This window comes from Eulemur rufifrons, chromosome 7 (genome assembly GCF_041146395.1).
Source record: "Eulemur rufifrons isolate Redbay chromosome 7, OSU_ERuf_1, whole genome shotgun sequence".
In the NCBI taxonomy this organism is placed as follows: domain Eukaryota; kingdom Metazoa; phylum Chordata; class Mammalia; order Primates; family Lemuridae; genus Eulemur; species Eulemur rufifrons.
Window position 1 is genome coordinate 283715009 of NC_090989.1, and position 14989 is coordinate 283729997.

Here is a 14989-nt window from a genome sequence, read left to right on the forward strand (position 1 = left end):
TATTTAAGGAGAAAAAATGTGCCCATTAGCTCCTCTCCACCCACGTCTGGGTGACAATGCCGTGGTCAACAGCTACATCACAGCCGCGTGGAACGCGCCGCTGTTGGACACTAAACAAAATCCCGGTCTGCAGCACGCGGCCCCTCTGCACGTGGCGAGCGTGTCCACACGTGAGTGTGGACATCAGTGCTCCGTAGGAAGGGCGGGAGGGCGTTTCCCCGACCAGTGTGGAAATGCCGCAGGCCCAGCCCCACGGCCACCCGCCTGCGCGCACAGGGCCTCGGGTGAGGCCGAGGGGCTCCGGCTAACGGGAGGCGTCCGAGGGCACCGACGCGGATCGAGCGACGGGACCTCGCTTCTGCTGTTAATCACGTCTCTAGTGCAGGCAGCTGGTTATTTTTTAAGGAAGAACCATGAATAATAAAATGCGGGATTTGGAAAAAAAAACGTTTTCAATGATTTCCAAAGCCTTGAGGAGCTGTTTCACTTAAACCTGAACATGATTCCACACAAGAAAGGTTTCCTTTTCCTTTCATGCTCTATTATGAGCAAACAGCCCTCAAATCGCCCCCGTGGGCAGAGCCAAGAGGGGCTATGGCAGGAGTTCGGGGTGTGGACAAAGGCCCCCAGCCGGGCAGCAGGTGCGAAGGGCCCAGGGCTGTGCCGCCGGCCCACGCAGGCCCTGGCCCTTCTCAGAAAGGCCCCCAAGCAGCTCCTTGTAACTGGGCAAATTAACCCGCAGGCACTTGAGAGGCACCGAGTGTCACCCCCCGCATCACCCGAGCCACGCGGGGAGGAGGATGGACGAGCAGGTGCAGGGTGGGCAGCGGAGCATCCCTACGGCATCTGCTGGGACACCTGACACGGTCGCAAGTTACCTTGGGCCCCTGTCTTCCTGGGTAGCCAGGCAACCCTGGGACGCCGAGCTTTCCCTGCGGAGGAAGAAGAGCGGCATTAATGGAGGGCATCGTGCTCCGCGGATTGTTCGCTCTGAGCACAGGAAAAGCCCGGTGTTCTGGCAGGGCTGGCGGTGCCCAAGGCCAGAGGATGCCCACCACAGAGAGGCCCTGCCTGTCTTCCGGGATGGCGTCACCAAGCCCCAAGGGAATAAGGGGCACAGATCGGGGGCTGAGAAGCACAGGCCCGAGAGGAGCCTGATGCCACCTTGGAAGCAGACGTGTTGGAGGCTGATGCCCTGAAGAAGAGCGTCCCTCCGTGGGGGACGTGTCTTCGCCCTTCTGCACGTGTCCCAGCCATGGGGCCGGCCAGGCGGGCAGTATGTCTCACTCCAGGTGCTCATATCTGCCGGAACTGAGGGTGGCAGGACGAGAGTGGGCAGCCTCTGGCAGCTGGAAATAGCAGGTCAGAGACGCCAGGCTGCCATGCCTTCAGGCCATCGTGGGAGACACTATTATTGTCCCCAGTGTGGAGGTGGGAACTCAACAAGGACAGGGGGCCAAGTGTGGGCAGCAGGGCGCAGACCCCCAAGCTTTGTGACCACCTGGAGGAAGGAACTCCTCCAACAGAGGGCTAATAGGCCTCGCTCAGGACCAGAAAGGCGCCGTCCATCCACACATATTCCCTGGAGGGAGGGCCAGGGGCCTGGGGTGGACAGGCAGGAGCCTGGCCAGCAATCACCCCCACGCCTGGGGAAGGAAGGGCCCGGCTAAAGCATTTGCGGGGCACAGATCCCTCCGGGGCAGCGTCCAGCATCCGGCATCACGAACCTTTTCCCCAGGGGGCCCCAGAGGACCAGGATCGCCATTGGGACCTCCGCGACCTTTGGGGCCTTCAGGGCCGTCTTCTCCCCTAGGACCAGGTGGGCCGATCTCCCCCTGCAAGTCAGAAAAAAGGAGGTGAGAGAGACCCCACAGTGACCCCCACCACCATTCTGAGAGTGAGGGGACAGGTCACAGGTGCGTGGTCAGAGACACCGGGCCAGCTCGGCCTCACAGGGAGGCCGCTGAGCTGCTCCTCACGACCCGGCAACACGAGCCCACCAGGCAGCAGATGGCAGGGCTCTGCCGCGCGGCCCTGGCACGAGGCTTCCTGCTATTTATTTTCTCAAGGCTGCACACACTCCTACTTCCCAATTACCTTCTCTAAATTGAGTGCCTCTCGGCTAAAATAACTTTGGTTAACAATAGTGGCTCTGAATTGCTACTTCCCCAAATAGAGCAGAATGACTAGGAGCCGCTCTGTTCTTCTGAAAGCCCAGGAGGTCTGGAAACGGACCACGGCCCTGCTTCCGGCAGTGCCTGGGCGTGACAGGCACCCAGAGACAGAAGGGCTGGAATTCTGCCAGGTCCAACTTCTCCAAGTTACAGATGGGGGCTCTGGACCAAGGAATGGGGGCTCCGGGGCCGGCCCGGGCCGACAGCACGCCGGGGCTGCGCCCACCCGGATACAGAGGCAGCGGATTCCTTCTGCCGGGGCTCCGGCTCCCCCTGAGGGCATCATGGAAACCTCCAGGTGCCCACACCAGCAGCCGGCCTGCCCCGGCAGCCCTGCCTGGAAACTTGCTCCCGTGCCATTTGTGCCACCTTCTCTCTGCCTTATGAACACACAGCCCTCGGCGTTCTGCAGGCACCAGCCATGTGAGCAAAGCCCAGCCCCTGCGAGCCCCCTGGGGATCTGGCTGGAGCGGAGATAAATTATTCACTAAAAATAAGCCAGGTTGCTGCAGCTTCTCCTGGTAGCCAGTATGAGATCACGGAACACAGGGACGGCCTGGGGCCCTATTGAGCCCACGGAGCCCTGTTTGGGGACCAAGCTGCTGGCCCCGTGGCCTGGGCAGGCTGCTGCACCCCTGGTCATCCTGGGTCGTTTCCATAACCTCGCTCCTTTCTCTCCCAGGCACCTCTCCTCATCGTTCCCAAGTCAGGCAAATTGCTCCGCAACCCACAGTGTCAGCCAGAAGACAACTCAGTCCCTGCTGACCGGCCTGTGCAGGACACAGGGCAGAGGAGCCAGGTGGCCACAGTCATCCCAGGCCCCAAGCGGGGAGGAGGTGAGAGCCAGGCCCCCGGGCTCCAGGCCGCCCGCCCTTCCATCCCACAATCTCTGCAGACGTGTCGCCTCCATTCTGAGAGCTGCCCTGTGGCCCCAAAAGCCCTCGGCCCCTCCCACAGGGCCCCCAGCCCACCCACTTTTCCCCAGCCCAAGTCCCAAACCCGGCGTTCTCACCCGGTCTCCCTTGATGCCCATGTCTCCTTTAAAGCCAGGAAAGCCGTCTTCACCCTGCGCGAGGGACCAGAGAAGGCCTCAGTATAGACGCAGGAACCCCCTTCCCACACTCCCCTCGCCGAGCCACACTCAGCACCCCCAGCGTCATCGGGCTGCAGCACGTGCACCAGGCAGGGTGGACTTGGGTGCCCATCCCTGGTGAGTAGCTTCCCCTTAACCTTCGCACTCCCAGACACAAAGCTCTGTGGTGCTGGCTGGCTCAGTGCCCGGCAGCTGGGGGGCAGTGGCCCTGCTCTTGGGGGCCCCAGCTTGACGCTGAGCCTTCCGCGTGGCGGGGCCTCGGAGCCCGGCTGCCTGAGCTCCAGGCACCATTTCTCAGAGCAGCTCTGTCCTGTCCGCTGGGCACTGCGGGCCCTGACGGATGACGGGTGACACTGGAGGAGGCATCTGGGCGGACCTGCCTTCCAGACCGAGCTGTTGGTCCTGCTGCCGCGGCGGATATGCACAAGGACAGGCTCTATGAGGGACAGTGCCTCCCGGACATGGCCCAGGGAAGCAGCGGCCTGCCTTTCACGGGGAGCAGGGCCGTCGATGCTGTGTGTGAACTTGGGGATTTGCAAGTGAGGCTGTCCAAGGTCAGCGGCCTGCTGTCCACTCGGGTCCCAGGTCTGGACTCCCCCACCCAGGACACCCAAGTGAAACCCCCGCCCCTGTCCCGCAGGGCACGGCCGGCACCCGGGGAGCGACCTTGCTCGGGCCTTTCTCTTCTGATTCAGGGGCCACATCTTGGTCCAGGAAGAGCGAAAGGACAGGATCTGGGGACCCAGCCAGGTCATCAACATCCAAGGCCCAGCTGGGAGCTCACACAAAGAGGGAGGAGCTTTTTGTGATGTGGTGACAGTCCCGTCCTCCCTGGCCAGCCGCGGCCCCGAGGGCTTTGTCCATGGTGTTCATAAAGTGCCGGCGACTTATCAGCAGTGGCCACAAATGATGCAAAAAGTCCACAAAGATGGTTCCTCACCACTGCCCCTCCCTCCCCAGATGGTCTCTGGCTGCCTGCGTGGCCCTTGGGGACAGCACAGTGACCCTCCTGGCGAGAAGGCCACCCCAGCACAGCCCAGTGACTATGACCTCAAGCGGCCCTGTCTCTGGCTAGGGACAAATGTGACCAGACACCGCAGCAAGGCTGGGATGCTGGGAAGTCACCTTCAAAAGGGAAAAAGGTCCCCTGTGAGGCAGCCACCCCAGTGACCAGTGGGACAGGAGTTCCGGAACTGGGGGGCCTGCAAATAGCCCTGCCAGGGGACCAGCTGTTCTGTGCAGGAACATCCCTGTCCCTAAACCCAGCAGGCTCCATTTACAAAGCAGGGCCCTGGGGTGGCCGAGTGGCTCAGAAGCTCCCCCAGAACGCAGGCTCGAGCGCTGCCCGTGGCAGACACACTCCAACAGCGCCAGCCTCTTTGCCGTCCTCCCAAAGGGGAACCGGCCAGGGACTGGATGCTCAGCAGACGCCACCATGCAGGGACATCTTAGCTAGTGTGTTACTTCCATGCCAGATGTGGCCGCTCGATGTTCCACCTTGAAGATGGTTTTCGGGCTGGCAGATTCCACGGGAAAGATCCAAGCGGCGTCTTCCACAGGTGCCACGCCGAGCGGTGGCATGTGCCCCATCCCGGCACGGGTAAGCAGGCGCCAGGCACCCGCACACCAGCCCGCCGGCCCCGCATCGCTGGGAAACCCCGCAGTCCGCCCAGCCAAGGGCCCCGAGTGCCTTATGGGAAACATGCCCAGTGGCTACACGGCGTGGCAGGGAAGACCTGCAATGAGGCCAAGGCAGGGAGGGGGAGCAGAGCGATGCAGCCCCCAGGAACCCAAATCTGTGTCTTGACTGAGCATTAAACCTTCCACCAAAACGAAAAAGTGAAAGTGGCCAGCCACGTAGTTCCAGAATGCCACGCCATGGGGTGTGTCGAACGTTCCAACTGGCAGCCAATTGTGGCACTTTTTCTTTTTTTAACCAGAATGATCCATCCAGGCCTGACCTCACCCCAGCCATGGTCTGAGCCACGCCATATACTAATTAACATCACCCATCACGAAACCAGGCTGGCCATGCCCGACGCAGCTGCCAGTCCTGGTAGCACTGGGCACGTTCTGCCCTCAGAGCTGTGTGGAGCCCCGAAGCCAGCCCGTCTCCCCGCTGCCCGTCTCCATGGCACCATGTGGGTTTCTGCAGCTTGAGGGGTCGCCCCGGGAAGATCAGACAGCAAAATGGACCTTTTGCCAGCCGCCTCGCTCCCTCCCACTGGGCAGAAGGTGTCTGCTGGCCCCCGGGGGGAGTGGGGGCTGTGCCTTGCTTCCGGGCCAGGGGCCAGGCCTTCTCCTGGGGCAGAGGCACAAAGCCCAGACCCACTCAGCCCCGCCGCGAGACGTGCCCCACGGTACCCCAGGGCCCGTCCTCTGCAACTTATTGTGTTTCCCTTTGCAAATAAACATACTTCCCCATAATATGGTGTCACCTCCCCTCCGTACACAGAGGTGGCATCCACCTCGGCTGGCTCTACGCAGCCCCGTGGGACAAGGAATCAGCCAGGCCGGGCCAGCCTGGGGAACACTCACCTTCTCACCCTTCGTGCCCTTCAGGCCACGGATGCCGTCCGCCCCCTGTGTGGGCAAGGGAAGGAGGAAGAGAGCAGTTACGAGCCGGAGCCTGCAGCGAGCGCCCACAGAACAGCTCTGAGCCCCGAGCACTGAGAAAGGCTCAGCTCTCTGTGGCGGAGGGACAAGCCCACCCCGCACCCCTCGGACAAGTGTCCTGGCACACGTTCCCAGCCGAAGGAGGAAGGTCTCCTGTCCTCACAGGGACCGCGCCAAGGCCCAGCGGAGGCCCAGAGCATCCTCGATTCCTGGGCTGACCTCCACGTACGCCTCCCCTCTACACAAGAGGCCCAAACCCACCCCGGCCCTTCCCAGGGCCCACAGCACGCAGCCAACACCCCGGTCTCGGGGCCCTCCCGTTTCCCATGGTAATGTCTCAGAGGTTTGGGGAGCAAGTGGGACATGGTGTCTAGGTCAGGCCAACTTGTCCATGTCCCAGCCCCTGCTCTATGGCCTCTAACAATGTCCCAGATGTCTTCGTGCCTCAGTTTCTTCATTTGGGAAATAGCCGTGATGACAATCCTTACCTCGTTACTGCTGCTGGGAGGGGCACACCTGCGAGGCCTGCAGGACAGTGCCAGGCACACAGCAGGTGTGTGATAAACAGCAGCTATGTGCCATCTGGTTATTGTAATTCAGTATTGTCATCAACGTGTGACATGTTAAAATATCATCAATTAATGATAACGACACTCATTATGGTTGTACTCAGTTGAGGACACCCCGTCTCATCTCCCTGCTAAACAGGAATCTTACGGGCAGGCCCAGGCCACTTCCCCGACTCTCTCACTGTGCCGAGAGCCTCGGCCGGTGGAGGTAAAATCCGTGGAAGGGAATTACGCACCATGTCCTGGCTATTAACGCCTTTCGACCTCAGACCTCCCAGCAGGGCGACTTTGAGCTGCAGAGACTGAGCGCTGAGTCCAGTGGCAACCTCGGCCACCTGCCCACAGGGCGCCACAGAGAGCCAGGCTGCAGGACCCGGGGCTGCCGGCTGCCCTCTGCAGCCAGCGCTTCCCACGGGGTTTGCAGTTCCGGCCTTTCCCTGGGTCCCGGGCTGGGCGGGGTCTGGGAAGAGCCGGACAGGGAGAGCTGGACACCGAGGTGCTCTGCAGAGCTGTGGCTGGGCAGGGGCTGCACGGCCTCGCCCGCCCGGAAAAACAGCAGATGTGACTCCAGGAGCACCATAAGCCCCGCAGTTACCCCGAAACCCCATGCCCCGAGGGCCTGGCGCATCAGGAGACGTGAGAGGGCTCGGCCAGGCGCACTCGCACACTCCGCTGTGGACAGTGACGCTGGCTCCACGCCCAGGCCATTACGGCTAACGGAGAGGCACCTGGCGCGGGGCGGGAGGCGGGGGCCGGAGGAAGCTGGGCAGCTCAGAGTGGCTCTCGCTCGTTCTGCCCAACACTAGACACACTAACGTGGACGGAAGCTGCGGTGCCTGGCTCGGCCCTCGGGACCGCTGGGAACAGCTGCAGAAACAGCGCGGGCCAGGCAGGGAGGCCGGCGCCAAGCGAGCTCCGCCATGCTTGTGTCCCCTGAGCCTCTGACGGGACGCGGAGTTCAAAAGGGAGAGGGAGCGACGCAGACACAGTGGGTGCGTCGTGGGCGTGCGTGTCAGGCAGAGGCAGCCAGCCGAGCCTGGGAGCTGCCCACGGCAGGTGCCAAAACATTGGTGGGCCCAAAGTACCACAGCGGCAAGTGGGGACTCGGCTTAGCCCACTGCCTCTAGGCCCGCAGTCTCCAGGCACTTTCTGTTTTGATTCCTAGCAGGGTGGCTTCTTCCAAAATCGCCCCAGCCAGAAGCCCCCAGGGGCACAGAGAACAGGCGGGGCTGCCGGGCGGACAGGGGCTGGGGACACGCAGGGCCCACCTGCTGTCTCATCGCATCCAGGTCGTCTCACCGCATCCAGGTTCCCCGCAGAGCAGGGTTTCAGAATAGCACTAGAGCCACACGCAGGAGGACGTGTTAGGAGAGGAGGTATTTTCTTTTTTAGGGCAGTTTTGAATTCTTTCCACACTTGTTAAGTAAGATAGCAATTTTAGATTCCACTTGCTTGCTCTGAAGCTCACATAAAAACCGCAGGTGTGGCTAAGAATACAGAGAGGCTTCAACCAACACGGGGACCCGGGTTTAACCCGTTCAGTGGCGTTTGCTCCTAATGTCGGGCGCTGTCTGGCTCTAGCTCCCTCCCTTGTGCAGGTCCAGGGATGGGTCTGTGTGGTTGGCGCTTCCTTCCAGCAGCGCTGAACGCCCTGGCACGGCGTGGGGGCGTCTGGTACCCACTCTCCTCCCTCTGGCTGAGTGGGCCGGGGGACACCACCCCCACCCTGCCCATCCTTGGGAAAACAAGAGACCAGACAAGCACTAAGACGCCTCCCAGGCCTGAGTGCTGCCATGTCATGACCCACATCAGAGGAACGGGACCAACCAGACGAGAACAGGGCTTCTCAGCTGCAGAGCCGCTGACGTTTGGGCCAGAGAGTTCCTTGTCGTGGGGGCTGTTGCATGCATTATAGGGGTTCAGCAGCACCCTGGCTTCTGCCCATTGGATGACAGGGGCCCTTCCCAGTCACACAGGAACCGGCTCCCGTGGAGGCCGGCTGGGCTGGGGCATCCCTTCCCGCGCTGGTGGGTCGCCATGGGGACGGGGAGAAGCAGTCACAGAATGGCAGGGGCAGACGAGGAGACGGCCCAGAGAGTGGGCTCTGCCCAAGGCCTGGGTGTGATTTACAATTGGGGTCTTCTGGCAGCCCACCCAGCAGCCGTGCACGACCTGAGGGGTGGATGTGACTCTGCCGGCAGTTAAGCCCACACATAGCCCTTCAGAAGGACAAGGACAGAAAGAAACCCAGAGGAAGGTCAAAGGTCAGTGCAATCAAAGGAACACAAAGCCGCTATGGTCTGAGCGTCTGTGTCCCCCAAAATCCATATTGTGAACCCTAATAACCAGTGCAGCAGTGTTGAGAGGTGGGGCCTCTGGGAGGTGCCCAGGTCATGCGGGTGGAGCCGTAGTGAACAGAATTGGAGCCCGTGTGTGAGGCCGGGTGCTGCCCCTTCCGCCACGAGGACACAGGGGCGTGGCCTAGGAACCACGGAGCTCCCGCGCCAGACACGGAGTCTGCCGGTGCCTTGGACCTCCCATCCTCTAGAACGGTACGAGCTAATCTTCTGTTGTCCATCAGCTACCCAGTTTGTGGTATTTTTGTGATAGCAGCTTGAACAAAAGACAAAATCCTCTCTCGGCAAGGTGGGGCTTTGGTGGAAAATAACTAGATCTCTCCCACCGGGGACTGTCTCTAACGGTGACCGAACAGCCAGCCCATGGCCACCATCTCGCCATTCGGGCGGAGGCTCATCAGGCAGCTGGTGCCACCCACATTCTCTAGTGCCCAGCGGTATGAGAATCGATTTCCCCAATGAAAACAGTTTTAAACCTGGGTTTTCCTTCCACCCTCTGCTTCCAAGTCTCACTGGATTGCTCATGTCGTGAGTGAATTTTAATCAGGCACGATAAGAGCATTCTCCATAAACATCGTACAGCAAACACCTTTTTAGCTCACAGCGACGGCACTACGCCATTAGCCGTGCATGGGAGCTGGCAAGGGCTTTTGCTACACGAGAAGAATCTGAGAAATACCCATGCGTGGAACTCACATACGCAGCATTTCTGCTAAATTATCACCCTTATAAAATTCACTAGGCGCTTTGCTGGTAAAACGTGCCTTAGGGACAGACCTGACTGGCCCAAGGCTCCCGACCATTGGGAGGTCTCCCTTCAGCGGCTCTCGAACTTGGAACATCCTGGCTCCTGGCAAGTGGGAGCCGGGGCCCCCAGGGACAAGGGTGAGGCACTTAATTAGGCATCAGCAGTCTGGTCTGAGTCCTTCCTGACTGCAGTGCCGATTTCAGTGTCATCTGGGACAAATCTCTGGAGACTGAGGTCTTGGCTGTTCCATCCTCCAGGCCCCAGGGCTGCCACATGCTTCCGACACGCGGCAATGAAAGTTCAGCACGCTTGGAAGTGCAGGTGCGGGCAGGGGAGCTCAGCGGTGCGTTTGTACAAACCCCTCCAGCTGTAAACCAGCTGTGTAACACACACACACACACACACACACACACAGGCGTATGCATACTCCTTCGCACCAAGCTAAAATCACTCTGAAGGAAAGAATCACCACAAGCATTTCTGTGCGGCTTTAAGGCGCTGCAACGTCTCGGAGGAAGAAGAGAGCTCGTCCGCGTATGCTCGCAGGGGTGCATCCCTCTGCATGCAAAAGGCCGACATGTCTCGAGAGCAGTGTGGCTCCAGAACGACACAGCCCTCAGGGGACACCGCGAGTTTGCTGTGACAGCGGGGACCCGTGTTCCGGGGCTGTCTGGAGCTCTGCGGCCTGTGTGACAAGGCTCCGGGAGGAGCCCTTCTCGGCAGCAACCCGACTGTGAGTAAGTGGACATCTCCCTGAACCCCGTCTCGCAACAACGCTGGCCCACCCAGATGTACCCACGGGGACAGACTCTCTCTTTCACTCTCTGAACGTGCAAATGGCTCACAAGACGTTTCCAAGCTGCCCCAGCCGCGCTCTGCTGTCCGTGGGGAGGGCAACAGAAGCCCGACAATGGAGACGCTAACAGAGGCGTGGGGCGAAAGGACGCGCTCCTGTCCTGACGGATGGCCACCAGTGTGCCGGCGGCTTTGTCACAGGCTGGCTGGAGACTGTCCCCACACCCAGTCGGCCCTCCCAACTCAGGCTGGCCACATCCCCCCAGCGCAGGCCCACTGCCCTGGGGCCCAGTGTCCCCAGTTGGGGCTGGGAGGGCCAGGCCACTCCAGTTTGGGCTGGAGGGGGGTGTAACCACAGAGGAATCCCTTAAAACAAGGCAGACCAGCCATGCCCCGCAGGAAGACCTGTAACTGCAGGAATCTCTCTCACCTTGACTCCTCGAGGACCTGGGTAGCCAATTGGACCCTGGGGGCCAGGCGGACCCTAAAACGAAAGGGAAAAGACCATTGGCTCCACGTCAGGCGGAGTGCCTGGTCCACTCCAGTTAGCTCCTGGGTCCTTCCAGCGCGAGTGGAGCTGAGCTTCGCCAGCCGAATCCCTCCTGCTGTGGACAAAGTGAACACCCGGGCAGGGCCCTCCACACAGGCTCCCGTGGGAGAGAGCGGAGGCGCCTGCGGACAGCTATGGTGGAGCAGCAGGTCGTGTCCGTGGTGAGCAAGGACACCTCTGCGCCAGGCCAGTCGGCAACCCAGGAATTAGGGGGTGGGAGGGGACAGAGCCGGTGAAAGGTCGGCTCTGCTGCGCTGCACGGACAGAGTTGTCCTTGCAGAAACGCATCCCAGGCCCAGGGACTCCGGAAAGAAACAGGAGAGCCTCTGGCTGGGGGAAGGGGACAAGGGCTGGCTGTCCAGGAAGGGGTGTCCTCCCACAGTCAGAGGGCCTTGGCCGTGACCATCATAGCTCCCCAGGGCAGGGCACCTTTGGCTCCTGGTGGGGCAGCAGCCACGCCTCCCACCAGCCCAGGGACCTGCGCAATGAAGGGTCCCCTCACTACCCCTCAGGCCCTTTCCTCACAGCGTCTGGAACAGCCCTCAGCCCCCAGACAGGACCGGCCGGGTGGGCCCCTGTGCGAGGCTGCAGCTCCGTGAGGCCAGGCGCGGTCTGCCTGGCCGCTGCCCCTTTGCTGACAGGATGCCTGGCACGCGGCAGACCCAAGCTCAGAGGGTCCCGGGGGACGAGGGCTCGCCCCTGTTCAGGCTGAAAAGCCAGTTCTCGGAATGCCGGTGCGAGCGGCAGGCTCCGGACGCAGACTGGTCCGCGCAGCCCCGGGCGCGGCAAGTACCCACCTGGCCTCCTTTCTCTCCTGGAGGGCCTTCTTTGCCAGGGTGCCCCTGCCACAAAAGAAAAGGCCCCAGTCAGTCACCCGCCACCTAGGCAAGCAGCCGCCTCAGGCCTCGCCTCCTTCCGCGGCAGCACAGAACAGGGCTGTGATGGCCCCCCACTTCCTTCCCTCGCCAGGGACAGGGCCGGCGCCAAGTCCAGGTGGCGGAGGGCAGCCAAGCACAGCCCTGAGCCTCAGCTCTCTCATCTGCACGATGGGCACAGCAGGCCCTCGGCCCCCGCCAGGGCTCGGCAACCGTCAGAGCCTGTGGTGGCGGGAATGTGCGCGGCTGGCGTGCACGGTGGCTCCAGGCTCAGCCCTACCCTCTCGTGCAGACTCCACAGGCCACGTACGCGTGGCTGGGGACAGGGACACTGAGGGCATCTGCTTGAGGTCACCTGGCAACAGGAACCTGGGAGTAAGGAGCTGGGCCCGGACGCTAAACCCCCCACTCCAGGACCAGCACTGTCTGCAAACCTGGGAGTCTCTGATCGCCGGGGCAGCCAGAGGAAAGGCAAGGCTGCCACCGGCCTGCCACCGAAAGGCAAGGTTCCCCCTGTCCCCGCCCCGTCTACCTGGGCCCAGACCAATCCCATTCCCAGGAATGCGGGTTTCTCTGACTTTCCGACCCAGGCTGGTCACTAGGTTTAATGCCTTGGAGCTCACAGTCGGGTAGCCAAGCGTACGTGATAAAAGCAGAAAGACCAATGTTTGCTGTGTGGAGAGACAGTTCCACCAACAAGGATTCCAAGAAAGACTGCGCAGCGTGGCTAAGTGGCTGGCAGGGCACAGTCTGACTCTACTGGATAAACCCACTCTGCTGTGTGACCTTGGGCAAGTCACTTGCCCTCTCTGGGCCTCCACTTCCTCACATGTAAAATGAGAGTATGGATTAGGGGTTCTTTTACCTTGAGCATCCTAAAGATCTGGGACTCTGTTTCTAGATATGGCGGTGCTAAGGAGACCCAAGTCTCTTCAGTAAATGATCGGTGTGTGGCTTTTTTTTTTTTTTTTAGAGACAGGGTCTCTCACTCTGTCACCCAGGCTGGAGTGCAGTGGCACTATCATAGCTCAGTCACTGCAGCCTCGGACTCCTGGGCTCAGATGATCCTCCCACCTCAGCCTCCAGAGTAGCTAGCACTATAGGTGTGCACCACCACACCCAGCTATAGTTTTTATTTTTGTACATCTGGGGTTCACTGTATGTCCCAGTCTGATCTGGAACTACTGGGCTCAAGAAATCTCCCACCTCTGCGTCCCAAAGTGCTGGGATTACAGGCATGAGCCACCTGAGCCACCGCATCCGGCTTTGAGTGTGGTTTCCAAATTTGTATTAGTTGTACAGTTGGATTTGAGGCCTTTGCAAATAGCCTATCTGGGTGGGAAAGCGAGTCGAGGTGCAAAAGTTCCCTTTCGGGGAGTCCGTGGCATGGGGAAGTTTTGAGAAAACTCAGGCACTGGCAGGACCACGCCTGCTGCTCTGGTCCAGAGGGGCACCCTTGGCCACCAGGAGGCCATCGCCAAACGAGGCTCACAGTGCCAGCACCTCACGGTGGCAGGGCTGGACCCAGGGACCAGGAGAGGGGCCTGTTCCGGGGGCCCAGAGGGGCGCTTTGTGGGCCTTTACTGCAGGTTCCATCAAACACAGACATTTTTCTGTTAAGGAACTTGGGGTGGGGGCATCTGTGGGTGGCTGAGCGCCCGGCTCTAGAGGGAGGCACCGCAGGGCAGACCCTACACCCGGTCACCGCAGGAGGCCGGCCCCCTCGTCACGTGACGATTCCTCCGCCATGGCAGGAGACAGCAGCATGCCTGTGCCAGGGTCGCTGCGCGGACTGACGTGTGTCTGGAAAGTGCCAACATCGCCCGCGGCTGCGACGGCCAGTGAACGTCAGCGGGCGGCACTGCTGTGACGAGCATTCATGCTGAGGGCAAATTCCTTTAGAGACCTCCTAAGCCCTGGTTACAGGATGAGAGCAGCCGGGCGCGGGAGGCAGAATGTGCTTAATAAAAAAGTGTGAACAGGAAGAGACCGACAGGAACCAGAACCAGAGGACGAGAGCGATGGATTCTTCTGCAGTGAGGGGCCCGAGCCCCTCCTCTCTCTCCACTCGTTTACATTTTCCAGTACTCTGCAGTGAGCGTCACTTTTATAATGGAAAAATAATAACGCTTAAATTATTTGTATTAGATATTTTTCTGATTAAAAAAGTAATATATGTTCATTGCAGGCAATCAGGCGAGCAGAGGGGAAATTAAAACCCTTCATAACCTCAGCAGGCAGCGACGGTGGCTAATTGCATGATGTAGACCTTCTGCGCTATTTTCTCTGCATATATGCGTGCGGAATTGGCATCGCAGGATAGATTTTTAATTCAGTATCATATTGCGAGCACTTTCTCATGTCACGGAATATTTGTTGGAATTCAATTTTTACTGGCTCCATAATATTCCGTGGGGCCATAACTCATTTAGCCGTTTCCCCCGTTGTGTGCCGTCAGGAATTACTGAACAGTATATTTCAGCGTATTGAGTCTGCTTTGCTGCTTTGAAACGTCGTATACATCTTGATGGGTTTTAAATTAATCTTCCTTTCTTCAAAACCAAAAGCAAACCCATGCAAGGGGAAAAACATCCCTATTGCGCTCCCTCTCTAAAAGAGAATTTTTTAAAATCATTTTTCCTTCCAAATTCTCGTAAGGCAACCGGATTCGTGTCTTCGGGCCGACCCACGGCTTCTCTCCTGTTTGAAGCACCTTCCAGTGCGAGTTGGCACAGCCGGACTCAAACACATCCACGGTTTAAAGGTTTAGATGTAGGTCAGGAAGCGAAATGGGGTGTACGAGGGGCAGGCTGCCGGCCGCATGGGCAGGGGGTTCCTCAAAGGCCCTTCTGCCCCCACAGAATTTGAAAGGAAACCGGGGACCCTCACTCACTCACTGGTGGCTCGGATGTGGGGAGGGGGTTCCAGGGCGCAGCCAGTCAGGGCAGCCGAGGGCCCAGAGAGGACAGTTGGTCAGGGAAGAGGGGCTGCAGGGCCCCCCCCCCCCAGCACAGCTCCTCCCTGAGGGCCCCGGGCCTGGCCACTACGTCCCATTGTGGCACAGGAGCAGGAAACACGGCAGGAAGGACGTGTATCAGCCTGTCATCGGCAGCTTCACCCATGGAGACGAGGTCACGGGTGGTTTCCAACTGGTTGTCATTTTATTTATTTTCCTAATTTTCTATAACAAGATGTGTTATTTTTATAATTAG

General features: G+C 59.9%; 1 protein-coding gene across 2 annotated transcripts in view; it reads right to left on the bottom strand.

Annotated features, from left to right (window-relative positions):
- The window catches only part of COL5A1 (collagen type V alpha 1 chain), a 153850-nt gene that overhangs the window by 47698 nt on the left and 91163 nt on the right, over nt 1–14989 (bottom strand). For both annotated transcript variants that reach the window (XM_069477046.1, XM_069477044.1), the window contains exons 26-31: nt 11700–11744; nt 10783–10836; nt 5806–5850; nt 3187–3240; nt 1728–1835; nt 879–932 (exon numbers count right to left, since the gene is read on the bottom strand). In XM_069477046.1, coding sequence (XP_069333147.1) covers nt 879–932; nt 1728–1835; nt 3187–3240; nt 5806–5850; nt 10783–10836; nt 11700–11744 — 360 coding nt within the window. The remainder of the gene's footprint in view (nt 1–878; nt 933–1727; nt 1836–3186; nt 3241–5805; nt 5851–10782; nt 10837–11699; nt 11745–14989) is intronic.